The 15,871-nt window shown below is 41.2% G+C and overlaps 1 protein-coding gene across 1 annotated transcript in view; it reads right to left on the bottom strand.

The window, feature by feature from the left end:
* The window catches only part of BOC (BOC cell adhesion associated, oncogene regulated), a 51,701-nt gene that overhangs the window by 24,119 nt on the left and 11,711 nt on the right, over nt 1-15,871 (bottom strand). The window contains 3 exon segments of the mRNA XM_043993496.1: nt 4,903-4,944; nt 4,947-5,040; nt 5,889-5,896. Coding sequence (XP_043849431.1) covers nt 4,903-4,944; nt 4,947-5,040; nt 5,889-5,896 — 144 coding nt within the window.

Raw genomic sequence — 15,871 nt, 5'->3', positions numbered from 1 at the left:
ATGAAAATACCTGCACGGCTCACTTCACAGGGTTGTGGCCAAAATTAAATGAGATAATGAATGTGAAATCACTTTGAAAAAGAGTAAGGGTTATAAAAGAACCCGACCAGTCGTGCCTGGGCCAGCTCAGATGCCATTTTCTTCATGAGTCCTTCCCTGATGCTCTTTGCCAAAACAATTTCTCCCTCCTGTTGTGCTTCTATAGCAATTTGCCCACACTGCGCCTACAGAATTACCACAGACTCTATTTTGTATTGCAACTATTTATATACAAGCATTATTTTTCCCTAGTAGAATGTAAACTCCTTAAGGGTAGGGGCTAATTTATCTTTGTATGTCTGCCAGCATATCATCTTATCTTTGTATCTTTACCACCTCAGCATCTTATACAAAGCAAGCATTTAATAAACACTTATTGAATGAATGGATGAAATCTAAGCCATCATTGTTAGGCCTGCTTAGTGAAACTCCTCTTTAAAGCACCAAACACAGGAAGCCTGCTCTTTGTGGTTTCTACTTCCTGGGACGTGGGCACTGGACCCTGGGTCTGCAGTGGGGAGGGTTAATTAACCAGGGAGCACATTCCCCCACTCCTTGACACTCCAACTGCCCCTGTGGCTTTCAGTGTCTCTCTGTAGGTGAGATACTGACTTGTCAGTTCTTTCTTTGTTTTGATTTTCTTCCCTGGGAGAGAGCTCTGTCCCTGCAGCTCCAGACAAGCCATGCTAGGAGATATGTGGGAGTGAGGCAACGGCCCCAGGTGTACTGGTGTTAACAGTAATTCATTGAGGTGAATGGGGATCCCATAACCTTTCTGGGGCTGGAGCAAGCTTTAGGGAGAGGCCTGGCTGTCTAGCTTCTGTTGGTGGCGAGAGAGAATTAAAATCCTTCTTCTACTCATTCCCTGCCTTAGCCCACCCTACCACCATATTAGAAAAAAAATCTAATATATGTGTATATAAAATAGCTGTGTATGTATATGTATGTACATATATAATCAATATGTATATATGTATATACCTATATAATACATATACATATGTGTATGTGTGTATGGAAAGAACTTGGATACAGGGTGAATCAAAGCAACTAGGACTCTCGGCAATCTTTCCCAACAACTTCTGCAAAGAACAGACCATTTTTACAAACATAAAGACATCTATCTTGGCCTGTGATAGCCTGTATCTCCCTGGCTTTCCAAACTGGTACTCAATTAATCCACAAGAATAAAGGCCTACCATGTGCCAAGCATTATGTTGGGCATACAAATGCAAATGTGACACAATCTCTGCTCTTAATGACCTTACAGTCTACTAGGAGGAGACTTGTGTTCCCAGATAAGCAAATATAGAATTAATAGCGAAAAATACACAAAAATTTTAGAGAGTGGTGGGTGAGGGGTAACTAAGAAATCAGGAAAGACTTCTTTTTTTTTTTTTTTTTAGTGAGGCAATTGGGGTTAAGTGACTTGCCCAGGGTCACACAGCTAGTAAGTGTGTGTTAAGTGTCTGAGGCCGGATTTGAACTCAGGTCCTCCTGAATCCAGGGCCGGTGCTCTATCCACTGCGCCACCTAGCTGCCCAGGAAAGACTTCTTAAAAGAACTGGCACCTGAACTGAACCTTGAAGGAAGTCAAGGTTTCCAAGAGGCAGAGATAAAGGAGGGGGGCCTAGGTAGGCATAGGGGACAGTCTATGTGGTTTGAAGAAGCCAGAGCTGCAGGAAGAAATGCCCTTGTATTACAACTGTTTGTATACAAGCATTATTTGTGTCTCCAACACATACATCCTCCTCAATGGGCCATGTGGGGGGCAACTGGGATTTCTGCTGGAGATTGTTTCAGGGTTTTGTCTCTTCTGTACAATCCTTAAATCATACCAGGGCAGCATGTAAAGGACACTACATTTGGGGTCAGAAAACCTGCATTCCATTACTTACCTTCTTTCTATGGGGATCTAAACCAACTTATTGTGCTCTCCCCCGGTTTTTCTGTTTTTTCTTTGTTTTGGTGTTTTCCTCATTTATAAAAAAGAGTGGGAAAAATTAGATGATCTTTAAGATTACTGCATACTTTTGTAATCCTATAATGATGACTATATGGTGAATCGAAGGTATGGATGACTGGAGAAAGAGAAGAAGGTTAATATTGTTATTAGGGGAAGCTGGTGATCCCCACTAAATTTGTTTTAAAAACAGAAAGAGGTATATGACGGGGCTATTAGAATGACACACTGTTGATAACACTGAGATAACACTGTTGGATGTAGATGTAACTGGTCCAACTATTCTAGAAAGCAATTTGAAATTGTGAGAAAAACATTAAAACCGTTCATACCCCTGTCATCTAGTGATCCTGTTACCAGATATGTAAGACCCAAAGCGATTAATAGGGGGAAGGGGGAATAAGCATTTATTTAGCCACCTACTATATACCAGGCGTTATGCTAAGCACTTTAGAAATTTTATCTCATTTGATCCTTACAGCAGCCCTGTGAGGTAAGTACTAATGTTAGCCCCATTTACATTTGAGGAAACTGAGGCAAACAGGTTTAAGTGATTTTTCCAGGGTCATACATTTGGTGAGGTCGGATTTGGAACTCAGGTCAGGCCCAGTACTCTATTTATTACTCTACTTAGCTACCTCTTAAGTTAATGCAGAAAAAAACGATCCACAAAGATTGATAGCAGCACTCAAGGAACTGTTTTTGCCCTTTCTTTGTATTCCTAGTGCTTAGCACAGTCCTGGCAATGGAGTTAGGCACTTTAATAAATGTTTATTGATTTATTGATAGTACAAAACTAGAAACAAAATGGGTATGCATCGATTGGGTAATGGTTGAACAAACTGTGGTATATGAATGTAATGGAATATTATTGCACCATAAGAACACAAAATATGAGGGATTAATGGAAATATGGAATGATGTTGCATACAAGTGATCCAAATGAAGCAAGAAGAAGAAACGAGAGGAGACACATACAATGCTATGATAATGTCAAGGTAACACTAAAGGGCAATGAACTCTGAGAATTATATTAAAACAATCTCCAGACCTCAGAGAACTGATAAGGAAGTACACCTTTCCTCTCAGCACAGAGGGGTGGCTTGGGTAGGAGACTTGGTGTACACTCTCAGAAGTGATCACTGTGTCAGAAGGCTTTGGTTTAAGTGTTCTTCATTACAAGGAAGGGTCTATGGTACACACACGTGTGTGTGTGTGTGTGTGTGTGTGGGTGGTTGTTTGTTGGGGGGGTGCTCTGCATCATTTTATACAAGTCTTTCCATGTTTCTGTGAATCCCTCATATTTGTTGTTCCTTACAGAGCAATAATATCCATTACATCCATCTACCACAGTTTGTTCAGCCCTGATTCAGTTGATACCCACCCATATTGTTGCCATTTTTTACTAGCAATCAATCAATAATAAGTATGATGTAAAACAAAAGGAAAATAATCAAGCTCTTAAATAAAGGGGATGATCATGAAGTTCCAGTAGCTGTAGGGGGAAACAATAATGACTTCACAGAAAAAGCCTTTTGGGGGGTGCCAAGGAAAGAGATCCATATTTGTTTGACACCAGAGGAGAACCTGGGTTTGAATCCTTGATCTGCTTTTTCACTACTGAGACATGTCACTTTAAGTCCTGGGTCTCTTAAAAAAAATAGGGGGAGACAAGAGTTTAGCTCTCTGACCTACAATCCTATGAAGATGCTGGATTCACTGCCAAGCAATTGCCTGCCTCTAAACCATGAGAGGTAGCTGGATTTGGGAAGGGGAGGGAGACAGCACATTCTGGGAAATGGGTATTTTCCTGGTTGGAAGCTCTGAGATCAACGGAGAAAATCCATTAAAAAATAATCCAAAGGGGGGCAGCTAGATGGCGCAGTGGTTAAAGCACCGGCCCTGGATTCAGGAGTACCTGAGTTCAAATCCGGCCTCAGACACTTGACACTTACTAGCTGTGTGACCCTGGGCAAGTCACTTAACCCCCATTGCCTTAAAAAAAAAATAATCCAAATCCATCACTGTGAATACTGAGGAGGATCAAATGGCAAGAGTATAGTGATATTACTGGGGACTCCCAAATGGTGAGATATTCTTTGGGAAAAGGTTAAAGAAATAGGCAAACATGAGTTCCCTAGATCAATGAAGCGGGTAGACCTTTCAATTCAGTTAAATTGAAATCAACAAATAATTATTAAGCACCTACTGTATGCTAGGTACCAAGGATTAACATTCAAAAACAACAAACAGTCCCTGCCTTGTGAAAGATACAACATAGAAGCAGCTAAGTAAATACAAGAGAGTCTGAAGAGGGAGAAAGCACTAAAGAGGTTAAGAGCAAGAGGTCAAAGAAATGGTAAGTGAGCTGGGCCCCAAAGGTTAGCCCAGGATTCTAAGTGGTGGAGATGAAGAGGGAATGTACTTGAAGTGTAAGGGGATAATAACACAGAGGTACTGAGTTTGGTCAGAATGCAGAGTGCATGAGGGGGAATAAGTGCCAATAAGTAAAGAAGGGGAAGCCAGAACCAGTGCTGGCGTTTGTATTTTATCCCAGGGACAACAGAGAGCTAGAGAAGATTCTTGAGCACAAGAGAGATATGATCAGATCCGATTTGGGGGAAAGATAATTTGGGCAGCTGTGTAGAAAGTGCACTGGAGATGGGAGAGTTATTAGGAAGCCCTGAATTCAATAAATTCCAATAGTACCTCCTAGGGACAATGACATTCACTCTCGGGATTGGGTGAGGAGGAGGTCTTCCAAGGTGTTTCAGAGATTTGGAGAAGTAGCAGAAAACCAGGACTGAGATCAGGACTTTATTTAGGGATCTGAGGATAGAGAGAGGCAAGACCAGGGAAGGCCAGTGGCCTGCAGCCCTACTACGCTCTCAGCTGCTTACCTCTGGAGGCTTCCAGCCATTCTTGTTTGACGCTATAGCGACCTGGGCTTTTGGATGACTTTCTGGAAGGTCACAGGCAATGACTGCTGTATCCCCCTCATCTACTTCGATAATATGCTGGCCATCAAACTTGAAGTCCTGGGAGATCTACAAAAAGAAGGGAAAGTGGGTTGGTTGGGTCGTTAGGCATTAACATTAGAGGAATTTTTTTTTAAGTCCGTATTTTTAACTCAACTTTTTTCAGGCAGATTTTTATAATTGCGTTATATCACACTTAGGACATATGGCAGGAAGTCTGGGTTTGGGGTTTGGAAGTGTCATCATTTACTCTCTACAAAAGTTACAGGGTTATATGCACTGAACCTTACCACCTAAGGGGAACTCCCTTAGGTACAGTTAAACTTAACATGATGAGGAGGGCAGAGGAGAGGCTAGGAAGGGGGTCTAATCAAGAGGCTGACACCTATACTAGGTATCTGCCTTTTCCATTATACAGATCAGAAAGGAAGGGGGTGACTTTTTTTTTTTTTACTCCTGCCCCAAACAGTCTAACTATGTTGAAAATGGTCTGCTTCCCAAAGCATTCATGCCATGGGATTAGATAAACCCACAGAGCTTAAATTAAAAAAAAAAAAGTAGGACAACTCTTTTTTTCAGCTAGCCTAGAACACTTTCCTAGGCTCTCCTCCCCCTGGCCCCAATATAGAATTTTACCAGACCTGAGATTGTGCTCAAGTTACAACCAAGATACTAGTTGATTCATTAATTTATAATGGTGATACCAGGGATGAATAATAACTCATAATTGATATTGCACTTTATGCTTTACAAAACCTTTTGTATATATGATCTCTGTAAAAATCTTGGGAGATAAGCATGGGAAACAGTAATGGTCTCCTTTTTATAGATGAGAAAACTTGAGGCTCAAAGTTTCAATGGTAAGTTGCTCTCCCTTTCCCTCCTTCAAAGATCACTTTGTTAGTAACCTGCAGACCTAGCACCTAAATCCGAGTTTTCCTAGCTATTGTATTTCCAAGATTCCAAAGACTTTCCCATTTTAATTAAGGCTACACATAAAATAACCCTCAAAGTCTTGACACACATGAATAGTGCAATCTGGTATGGATAGAGCCCTCTCCTAGGAGAGATGGAAGAAGTGCTGAGGCTCTCTGAGGCACTGAGGGGGGAAGGGATGGAAGAGAAGGCAGGCCAGGAAGGGTGAAGTTGGCCAGTATATATTACTGTTGTTTTGGTCAAATGGAATCAACACATGAAGGTGCTGAAGTTTATGAGTTCCTGTCTAGTTGTCCTCACTAGGCTAAATAAAGGACAGTTGGTCTTCTGAGCATGGGAGAAAAGGGAGCTCATGGGGCGGGGGGAGTGGCAATATTGTATAAACATCTCTTAAAAGACTGTAAAGAAAGATGTCGGGAGGAACAGGAGAAAATCCTCAAAAACAAAATTAGTATGATATCCATCTTCTGTGAAATCTCTCACCACCTTTTTTGAAAGATGAAACTAAAGTTTAAAGAGACATCCCCTGCCCTTCCCAGAGGGACTCTCATGTGATGTAGGTGATTTTACACACACACACACACACACACACACACACACACACACACACACACACACACACACACACACAAAGAGAGAGAGTCTATTTTCTCATCTATAAAAATAACAGAAACTAACTCAGAGTTTTTGAGGATCAAATGAGATGCCATGTCAAGGGCTTTGCAAACGTTAAAGTTTATAATCTCCTTCCTTTTCTTTCCTCTTCTTCTTTACTTCTTTACCTCCTTTCTCCCTACTCTCCTCTCTCACATCTCCCCCAACAGATTTTTTTGTTTTTGGTTTTTGGCAGGGCAATGAGGGTTAAGTGACTTGCCCATGGTCACACAGTTAGTAAGTGTCAAGCGTCTGAGGCTGGATTTGAACTCAGGTACTCCTGAATCCAGGGCCGGTGCTTATCCCCTGTGCCACCTAGCCGCCCCTCCCCCAACGGATTTTAATATACTGAGGGTTTTATTGTTGTTACTGTTTTATCCAAACTGGCAATATCCTACCCAGGTGCTGTCAATACCACATTCTGCTTAGCTCATGAGAAGTGATATCATCAGTTTTTTGTGATATGACTACAAGATACTGCCCGCTTTTATCATTTTTCCCCTCCAGCCCTGTAGAAGACAATAGGTGGGCATAAAGTCAGATCTCTCACCAAAGACCCCATTTGGGATTTTCTTGGTCACTGAAGTAGTTTGTCATTTCCTTCTCCAGATCATTTGAGAGATGAGGAAACCAAGGCAAACAGAATTAAGTGACAGGGTCACACAACTAGGAAGCATATGAGGCCAGATTTGAACTCAGGAAGATAAGTCTTCGTGACTCCAGGTCTGACACTCTATCTACTGCCCCACTTAGATGCCCAAAGACTAGAGAGTAATTACCAAATTAAAATCTACAGGCACTACACCAAAGCAATGAGATCAGGCCAGTAAGATTCCTTAGGTGGTTCCCCACTTAGTGGAAGTGGCATAATCTGAAGACTATCATACTTCCTAGTAAGAATAGTAAAGCATCTTGGTTTCTGAACTCGTCACTGCCCCTTTGACCTGAGCCTACTTTACAGTGTAAAGCGTGACTCGGTGACCTCTAAGGTCCCCATAGCTACTGCGGCACCTGGCACATAGTAAACGTTGACTGATTGACTGGATTGTACTGTCCTGTCCAAGTTTGGCTAAATGTGGCTATGTTTACCAAAGTTTTACTCCACTATCTCACTGTGACATTACCGTGTCTCTTTGTTTTCAAAGACCATGCTAGTGAAGCCCGTGTTCTCCAGATTTCACAAAGCTGGAAAGGCTTCAAGGACGGGCATGGTAATTAAATGTATATCTGTTCTTTGGGAACCAAACTTGCTAGGTTCAAACAGATTCATTGGTAGCCTGGCCACATGAATTTTTTTGATTATTGAAACTCCTGAAGGAAGTATACCAAATCAGAGGGGATTAATGAAGAGAGGACTCACATTGAAGAGAGCATAGAGTCTCAAAATACTGAAGAAAAAATGTCTAACATTAACTATGGTGAAGAGGCAGTCAGTCAACAAACAATTATTATGCACTGACTATGTGCCAGGCATCTATGCCAGTGTGGTGAACACAGAAAAGTTAAAAACAGTTTCTGTGGTCAAGAAATGGCTTTCTTGAAGGGTGGGGGGAGTATGAGATGACAGAATGAGGGTGGGAAAATATCGATCTAATCCAATCCACCTCAGTTTACAGATGGGGAAAGTAAAGTCCAAAGAGGTTACTGACTTGCTCAAGAGCTCACAGGCCTGTGAACTTGGGACCTTTCACTCAAGTACAACACTATTCCTCACTGTGGGTTAGGGTGAGACAGAATGCACGACTACTATATAGGATGTGAGAGACAAAGAGAATGACAAGCTGGCCTGAATTAGCACTTTGCCATTTCTCTATGTACTTCAAGCAGAAATAGCTCCCTTTCCTAGACTGCAGGCTCCTTGAGGATCAGGGGGAGGGGGTGGGGGTGGGGTGGCATGTCTTAACCAGCCCCTACATTGAAATAGCACTTTTTGCAGGAGACCTTCCCACAGATATTAGCACCCTTCTCTCTCAGGTTACTTTCCGTCAACTATACATCTTGTATATACTTTCTATATATACCTTGTATCTACTTTTATGTGTCGTGTATATATATATGTATATATGTGTATACATGTGTGTGTGTATATATATATATCTATATATATCTTGTATCTACTTTTGTGCATCTTGTATATATATCTTGTATATGTATATACATGGATGTCCATTCTGTTTTCCCACATTAGAACATAAGCTTCTTCTTCTTCTTCTTCTTTTTTTTTTTTTTGCAGGGCAATTGGGGTTAAGTGACTTGCCCAAGGTCACACAGCTAGTAAGTGTTAAGTGTCTGAGGTCATATTTGAACTCAGGTCCTCCTGAATCCAGGGTCAGTGCTCTATCCACTGCGCCACCTAGCTGCCCCAGAACATAAGCTTCTTGAAGGCAGGAAGTAATTTTTTTCTTATATCCCCAGTGCTTAGCACCATGATAAACATGTAGTAATAGTTTAATAAATGCTTGTTGGTTGATTGATTGTATTTAATAATCAATAATAATAAGCTAGCATTTGGATAGTGCTTCAAGATTTTTACAAAGAACAAAGTGCTTTAATTTTTTCTTTCTTTCTTTTTTTTTTTTGTGAGGCAATTGGGGTTAAGTGACTTGCCCAGTGACTTGCACAGCTAGTAAGTGTCAAGTGTCTGAGGCTGGATTTGAATTCGGGTCCTCCTGACTCCAGGGCCAGTGCTCTATCCACTTCGCTTAAGTTTTTTATAAGAATTTTATAAACACTATTTCATTTTATCCTCAAAACAACCCAGGAAGGTAGGTGCTATTATTATCTTCATTTCACAGATAAGGAAACTAAGGCAAAGAGAGCTCTTGACTTACCCAGTATCCCAAAGCAAGTGATTGTTAAAGGCTAGATTGAAACTTGGGTCTTTCTGACTCTGGGTCTAGTTTTGTATCCTCTGGGCTGCTTATAGAAAAGTCTTAACCTGAGTGAAATGAGTTTTCCATCCTCTCAGCCACCTTCACGTGCGTGATGCTAATGCCTGTCCAAGGTTTTGACCTTTTACATATTTATCTTAGGTGGTAAATGGGCCATCCTCCGCTTTGTCTGTCACTCTACCTTTTTTAATCTAGTTTGTGATCATTACTCCTTCCCCAAGACGATGCTAACTTTTGAACGATAATATCCCCCTTACATCTGGCATAGAGATAAGTATTTCATCTGTCCTCAATACATACTTGCTCAATGAATCTGTCCCAATAATGCTTGAGAGCCTCTCATCCCAGGAAAATGGGAGGCTTGTACTTAGAGATGAGGATGACCTGAACAATCAATGAAATAAATATTTGAAATAAATTAAAATAAATTTAAAATGAAAGCATGGCCCTTGTTCAAAGTATTCTAGAGAAATATCTGGAACTTTGTTTTTTCAAAGTAATTGCAGGGTTTTTTTTTTAAAGCAAAGGTACTAATCCTCCTTCAGGATGATGCAAGTGATACGTGCCAAGTTGGGAGGTTCCAAACAAAGCAAGTTTTGAATTATCGAAGGCTTACGGGCATCTGAAACATTCCTTAATGGCTGAAAAGAACTCTCTTTCATGGTCTGATAAATCTAAAACAACTCCACCAGGATTGTATTCTTTTTTTTTTCCTTCTGAACTGTTCCAAAGAAATTTGCTTGGAGCAAAAACAAATTTAAACTAGAGATGTACAACCAAATGAGTTTGGCCCCAGTGTCATCTTCACCTTAACAATAATGTAGTACTTATTGACACATTGCAATTGAAGTCTTTCCTGAGGCAGGAAGAATCCACTGACCATGAGAAATTCTGGTAGAGGGGATCACTCAACAGATCACGCAAACCAGGCTTCATGGGAGCCCAAATGAGATAGAAAACACCAATCACCTCCTTCTACGATCCACCTCTACTTCTTTTGTACTGTTCAGTATAATGCAGAAGTCCACTTAGATGGGGAAGTACAAAATTTGCCTTATGAAAGAGAGCGTGAGAGGTAGAGGAGGGAGGGAGGGAGGAGGAAGGGAGGGAAGAAGGGAGGGAGGGAGGGGAGGGAGGGAGGAAGGAAGGAAGGAAGGGAGAAGGAAGGAAGGAAGGAAGGAAGGAAGGAAGGAAGGAAGAGAAGGAAAGGAAGGAAGGAAGGAAGGAAGGAAGGAAGGAAGGAAGGAAGGAAGGAAGGAAGGAAGGAAGGAAGGAAGGAAGGAAAATGGCCCTCTATATTCTAGTGCCAGAATGTCCACAACATCAGTGCAGAAGGGGCAGAAGGAGACTCTAACTCAATTTTCAACTGGTCCACATATGCCACCGGCAGGCTAGCCTTCCCAGGCTTTAAAAAAAACCAAAGTCACTGACACAATGTCACTTCATCAGGAAAAAAAAAAAGTTCTAATTTGGATGCCAAGTTAAACCTTAAAGTTTCTCTAACTGATGAAAGGCAGAGTAATAAAGTGATTAACGGTGTACCTAAATTAACCTCCCCCCCCCCCCCATTCTCTAGTGTCAGAAGGAGAAACAGGCAAATAGGGGGTGACAGGGTAGTGCCTCAGAGTACTTGACTGTGATTAATCAGCCATAGAGCAGATGCCGATGATGAAAGAAGATGAGGTTGGCAGCATATTAAGAAAAACCAGGCTCTAGCCCAAAGCCTTTGTCTTCCATGCTGTTTGACCAGTGTAGCCTCCACCTTCACTGGGGTTACCGTCCAGGGGAATAAACCACCAGCCCCTTCAAAGCAAGAATAGGTTCGGCAGACTGCCGCTACAGAGTGACAGATCAGATCTTCACAGAGAAATCATCTGACCCCTGCCACCTGCTTCTGCCTGATGCTGGTCCATTGTAAAATCATTAGAGAATGTTTTTACAGCATTAAATCTCTTTCCTTTCCCTCTCCACCTCTTTCCTTTGCATCCTCCCTTTGTGCATTCTTCCAGCTCTATTTATTAACCAGTTCACATTAATCAAATGGTTACATGCCATCTTATGTTGGTTTTTCCATTCTTAACACATGACACGTATCACAGCAGTCTCTTTCTTTGTTGTGGTTACTTAATATTTAGCAGGAACATACAATATGCTGGGCACCATATTTAGGATAGTTCCTACCCTCCAAGAGTTTACATTTTCCAAGGTGACATGATACATGTATCAATATACAATTATAGCTGAACTCTGTTTCATGGGTTGAAGTTCTACTGATTCACGTGTACATGCTTTGTATGACATGATGAATGTTTCAATTTACATGGTGCCCTGGTTCACATTTACACAGTATGCTAGGCATGGGAAACCATGGAGGGGTGCCAAAGTTAGCAGTGGGATGGTTATCAGTGCCACGTGGGCAGCTGCCACCATTAAAGCTATAGGCAAAATGACAGAGTATTTTGAAGCTTTGTCCTTGGCAGTATGGCTGAGTGGCTAGAATGCTCTACTTGAAACAGGAAGAACTGGGTTCAAAATCCTGCCTTTGGCATTTACTAGCCAGGTGATCTTGGAAAAGTCACTTATCTTCTATGCTTCAAGTTCCTCCTCTGTGAAATGGACTCTAAGGTTCATTTCAATTCTTAAAAATGAACCTTAACATTTAAAATAAGGCTACTAGAATTTAAATCTGGCTTAATAGCCCATGGCACTCTACAATGTTTAAATATTCTTTTTGTAAAAACAATAATAGTTATTAAGTCAAGAAGCACTAATTAAGCAACTACTAGGTTCTGGTTACTGTGCTAAATGATGGATATATAAAGAAGAGTACAAAAAAAGCTCTTTGCTCTTAAGGAACTCACAGACCAATGAGGAAGATGGCATGCGAATAACTACAAACAAGATATAGGCAGGATGAATTAGAGCTAATAAACCTAAGGCACATGTTCAAATCCTCCAATTTTCATTAGCTTGAATAATCACAAGTTCATTAACAATCTCATTTTCATCCTGCCATCTTTTCTTCTCTCTATTACTCTCACATACCATATGACATTGGTGGGTCATTTTTATTTTTGGCTTGTTTTTTGGTTAAGGGGAGACATCTTACTGCTGAAGAAACAATGTGGCATTGTGAACAGAGTATTGGGCTCAAAGTTGAGATGGCCTGGTCTCAAAAGGCTGCCTCTGATACTTCCTAGGTCCAGAATCAGAACCAGTCACTCAACCTTCATGGGCTTCAGATGATTCCAAAGGACTTATCTTTCTAATAAGTCCCCTCTTGCTACTGGAGATTTGACTGTGTTGCCCAAACATAGCAATGACTCACTTTTAAAGTTCAATTTCATTTCTACTTCCTGTCTCCCTCTATGCTTATCCCTTCCTCTCCTAGAAATGAGTCAAAGTTCATTTCTAGGCAAGCAACAAATCAGTATCAGAAATAAGCCAGTGCTATCATCTTGATGCTGAAAAGTGAGTAGCAGTGACCCTTTCTGCATTAGCTCTGAATCCTTATGGTAACTCTGGCTTCCTACCCTCTCATCCTTGGCTGTCTCTCTAATCTTCTGCCCACCTCTTTCTTCCCACCCCTCCTTGGCTCTCACATCTCACCCGGCATGCTTTATGCTTCTGGTCAGGTATGGATCAGCTCCACCAGCTGTGGTGTCACCCACAAGGGGCTTGTTTGGCAACACTGTCTGGCCCTGGAGGCAGTAAACATTGCCCACGGCATGTTTCTTGCTGACTGATAGTTCTATAACCCCACCAACACAGGCTTCAGGCATCAACACGTCTGTTCAAGGGCTTGCCCGGTTATGAACCATGGGAAGGCTTCCCATGGAGATTTCCATTACTGGAAACACTGTTCTCATTTTCCTCCCAGGCCTTTACAATTCCCTTCTGCAGAACGCCAATGGTACTGAAGCAGCCAATCCTATAACACTTCAAGTCAGGACATACAACAGATTGTGATGGGAAATCAACATGACTGGGACACCTAAGACAGAGAAAGGGGCCACCATCTCTGATTTTCCATGTGGTCATCTAAATAAATCATCATTCTATTTTTTTTATTATTTTTTTTTTAGTGAGGCAATTGGGGTTAAGTGACTTGCCCAGGGTCACACAGCTAGTTAAGTATTAAGTGTCTGAGGGCAGATTTGAACTCAGGTACTCCTGACTCCAGGCCGGTGCTCTATCCACTGCGCCATCTAGCTGCCCCAATAAATCATCATTCTAAATGAGCATTTCACACATTCTTCATGCCTCAGTTTCTTGATCTGTAGACTGAGGAGAGGAACACTTGGATCAGCATGGTACAGTGAACAGGTCATTGGACTAGATGCCAAGAAAACCTGGGTGAAAAATTCCACCTTATTTACTAGCTCTGTGACCCTGGGCAAATCATTTAACTCCTCTGTGCCTCAGTTTCCCAATCTATAAACAGTAAGGATTGGTCCTGGTGGGTTTTTAGATAAAAAGCTATGGTCCCATAAATAATGATGAGCATGTCAGAGAATTAATATGTGCTGGGTGAAAACACAGCAAGGTCACAATGATGTCTAATGCTGAGATATAACAACATCACCTAAAGTAAAAATAAAGGCTTGAATTTAAATCAAGTCAGGTAATGTTTTCTTTGGGGGAGGGGCTGGGATAGTATTTCAGAAAGCTCATTTTTCAGTATAATGGTAGCTAGAACCTAAACTTGGAGTCAGGAAGACTTGTGTTCAAATCCTACCTAAGACATCTAGCCATGTGACCCTGGGCAAGTCACTCAACTGTTCCATGCTTCAGTTTCCTCATCTGTAAACTGAGAGATGTAAACTCAATGGCTTCTGAGGTCCCTTCCAGTCCTGAAATCTATGGTTCACTGGAGAGCTAGTACCACTATTAGGAGCCAAGCAACAGAAACCCAGTAATGTGCGGAGCAGAGCCCAAACAGGTTCCATACATCAAGAAGTGATGATTTCATAATGTGTGGAAACTCTACTTGCATAGTCTATAAATTTGTAGCAAGTTTTAGAAAGTTGCCCGAAGCTCAGAGATTTTAAGTAAGATCTCAAATATTAAGATAGGAGATTTGAACTCAGGTCTTCCTACCTCCTGGTCCAGCCCTCTATCCACTCTGCCATACTGCCTCTTTAAATAGACTCCCCCAAGCCAAATAAACCACTATTCAGCAAAACCAAGATGGTCACGTGTAGACACCATCACTGTGTCAGGACAGAGTGATCAGCAGGGATGCTCAGAAAACAGGGATTAGCAGCAGGTGGTGATGCTTCACCTCCTGTGGATTCAGAAGGCTTCCGTCACATGGGTTTTCTAACCACCTCTACAGCTCTCAAGACAATGTTAACTCCAGACCTCTGTCCCTGACAGTCATTGAAATGTGACGCAACATCTATTAAACTTTCCAATTAAGGTAAAGGCTTTCTTGCTAACTTGTTTGGTTTTTTTTCCAAAATAAAAAAGAAAATTCTTGTCAATCTGACATAAACTTTCTTAGACATGAAACATACTCTGTACTGTGCTGAGACTCAATCTTGAGGTAGCTAGATGGCAAAATGTGACCTTGGGCAAGCCATTTAATCTCTGGTAAGCCTCATTTTTCTCATTTTCAAAAAAGACATAAGAGACCTACCATCCAGGGTTGCTGTGAGAATTAAATGAGATAATATTTGTAAAGCATTTTGCAAACTTTAAAGTATACATAAACACTAGCTATTATATTATCTTGCATTTAGATCTGAACAGTGAAGAAAACTTGGGAAAGAAGGAGAGAACAGAAGACGACAAATGTAAAGAAGTGAGAGACCAAGAAGGAAAGAGAAAGAAGGAAATGGGAAGGTTTTACAAAGTCAAAAAATTATTTGCAAAGAGCTGACCTGATATTTCAGGAATTTCTTGGCTTCCTTAAAGTAAAAATAATTTTTAAAAGGCATAATAGAGAATTAGAGATGTGATTAATCTTTTAAGACAAGTCAAGGATGAGAGCCATGTTTCCACTGGGTATTGAAGCCAAGTGAAGGCTAACTCTTAATGCAGAAGATGTTTGCAGGACATCTTTATCCGTCTCTCTGAGTGTTGCTATGAGGTGGGGTTGGTCAGCAGGACAGAGAGTTTCTTTTGGATTTGATCAAGGAATGAAATGACTGGAAAAATATACTAAAGAGGAAAAGGAGATGAAAAAATGTTTTCTTCTTGCCTGAAACCACACATAATGCATGTTTCTCTGATCAACCAATTATAAGCTATAACTTAGCAGTGGGGGAAATTAATGTGCATCCTGGTGGTCTGGATAATCACGGCCCAAACTGGATCTGGTGTGGCCTTAAGCAATGCTGGCAGGGGATTGTGCATAGAGAAAAAGAGAAAAAAATAGGAAATGGCAAATCCTGAGACATGCATAC

The sequence above is a fragment of the Dromiciops gliroides genome, chromosome 3 (genome assembly GCF_019393635.1).
Source record: "Dromiciops gliroides isolate mDroGli1 chromosome 3, mDroGli1.pri, whole genome shotgun sequence".
Lineage (NCBI taxonomy): Eukaryota > Metazoa > Chordata > Mammalia > Microbiotheria > Microbiotheriidae > Dromiciops > Dromiciops gliroides.
This window is presented reverse-complemented; position numbering and strand designations above follow the sequence as displayed.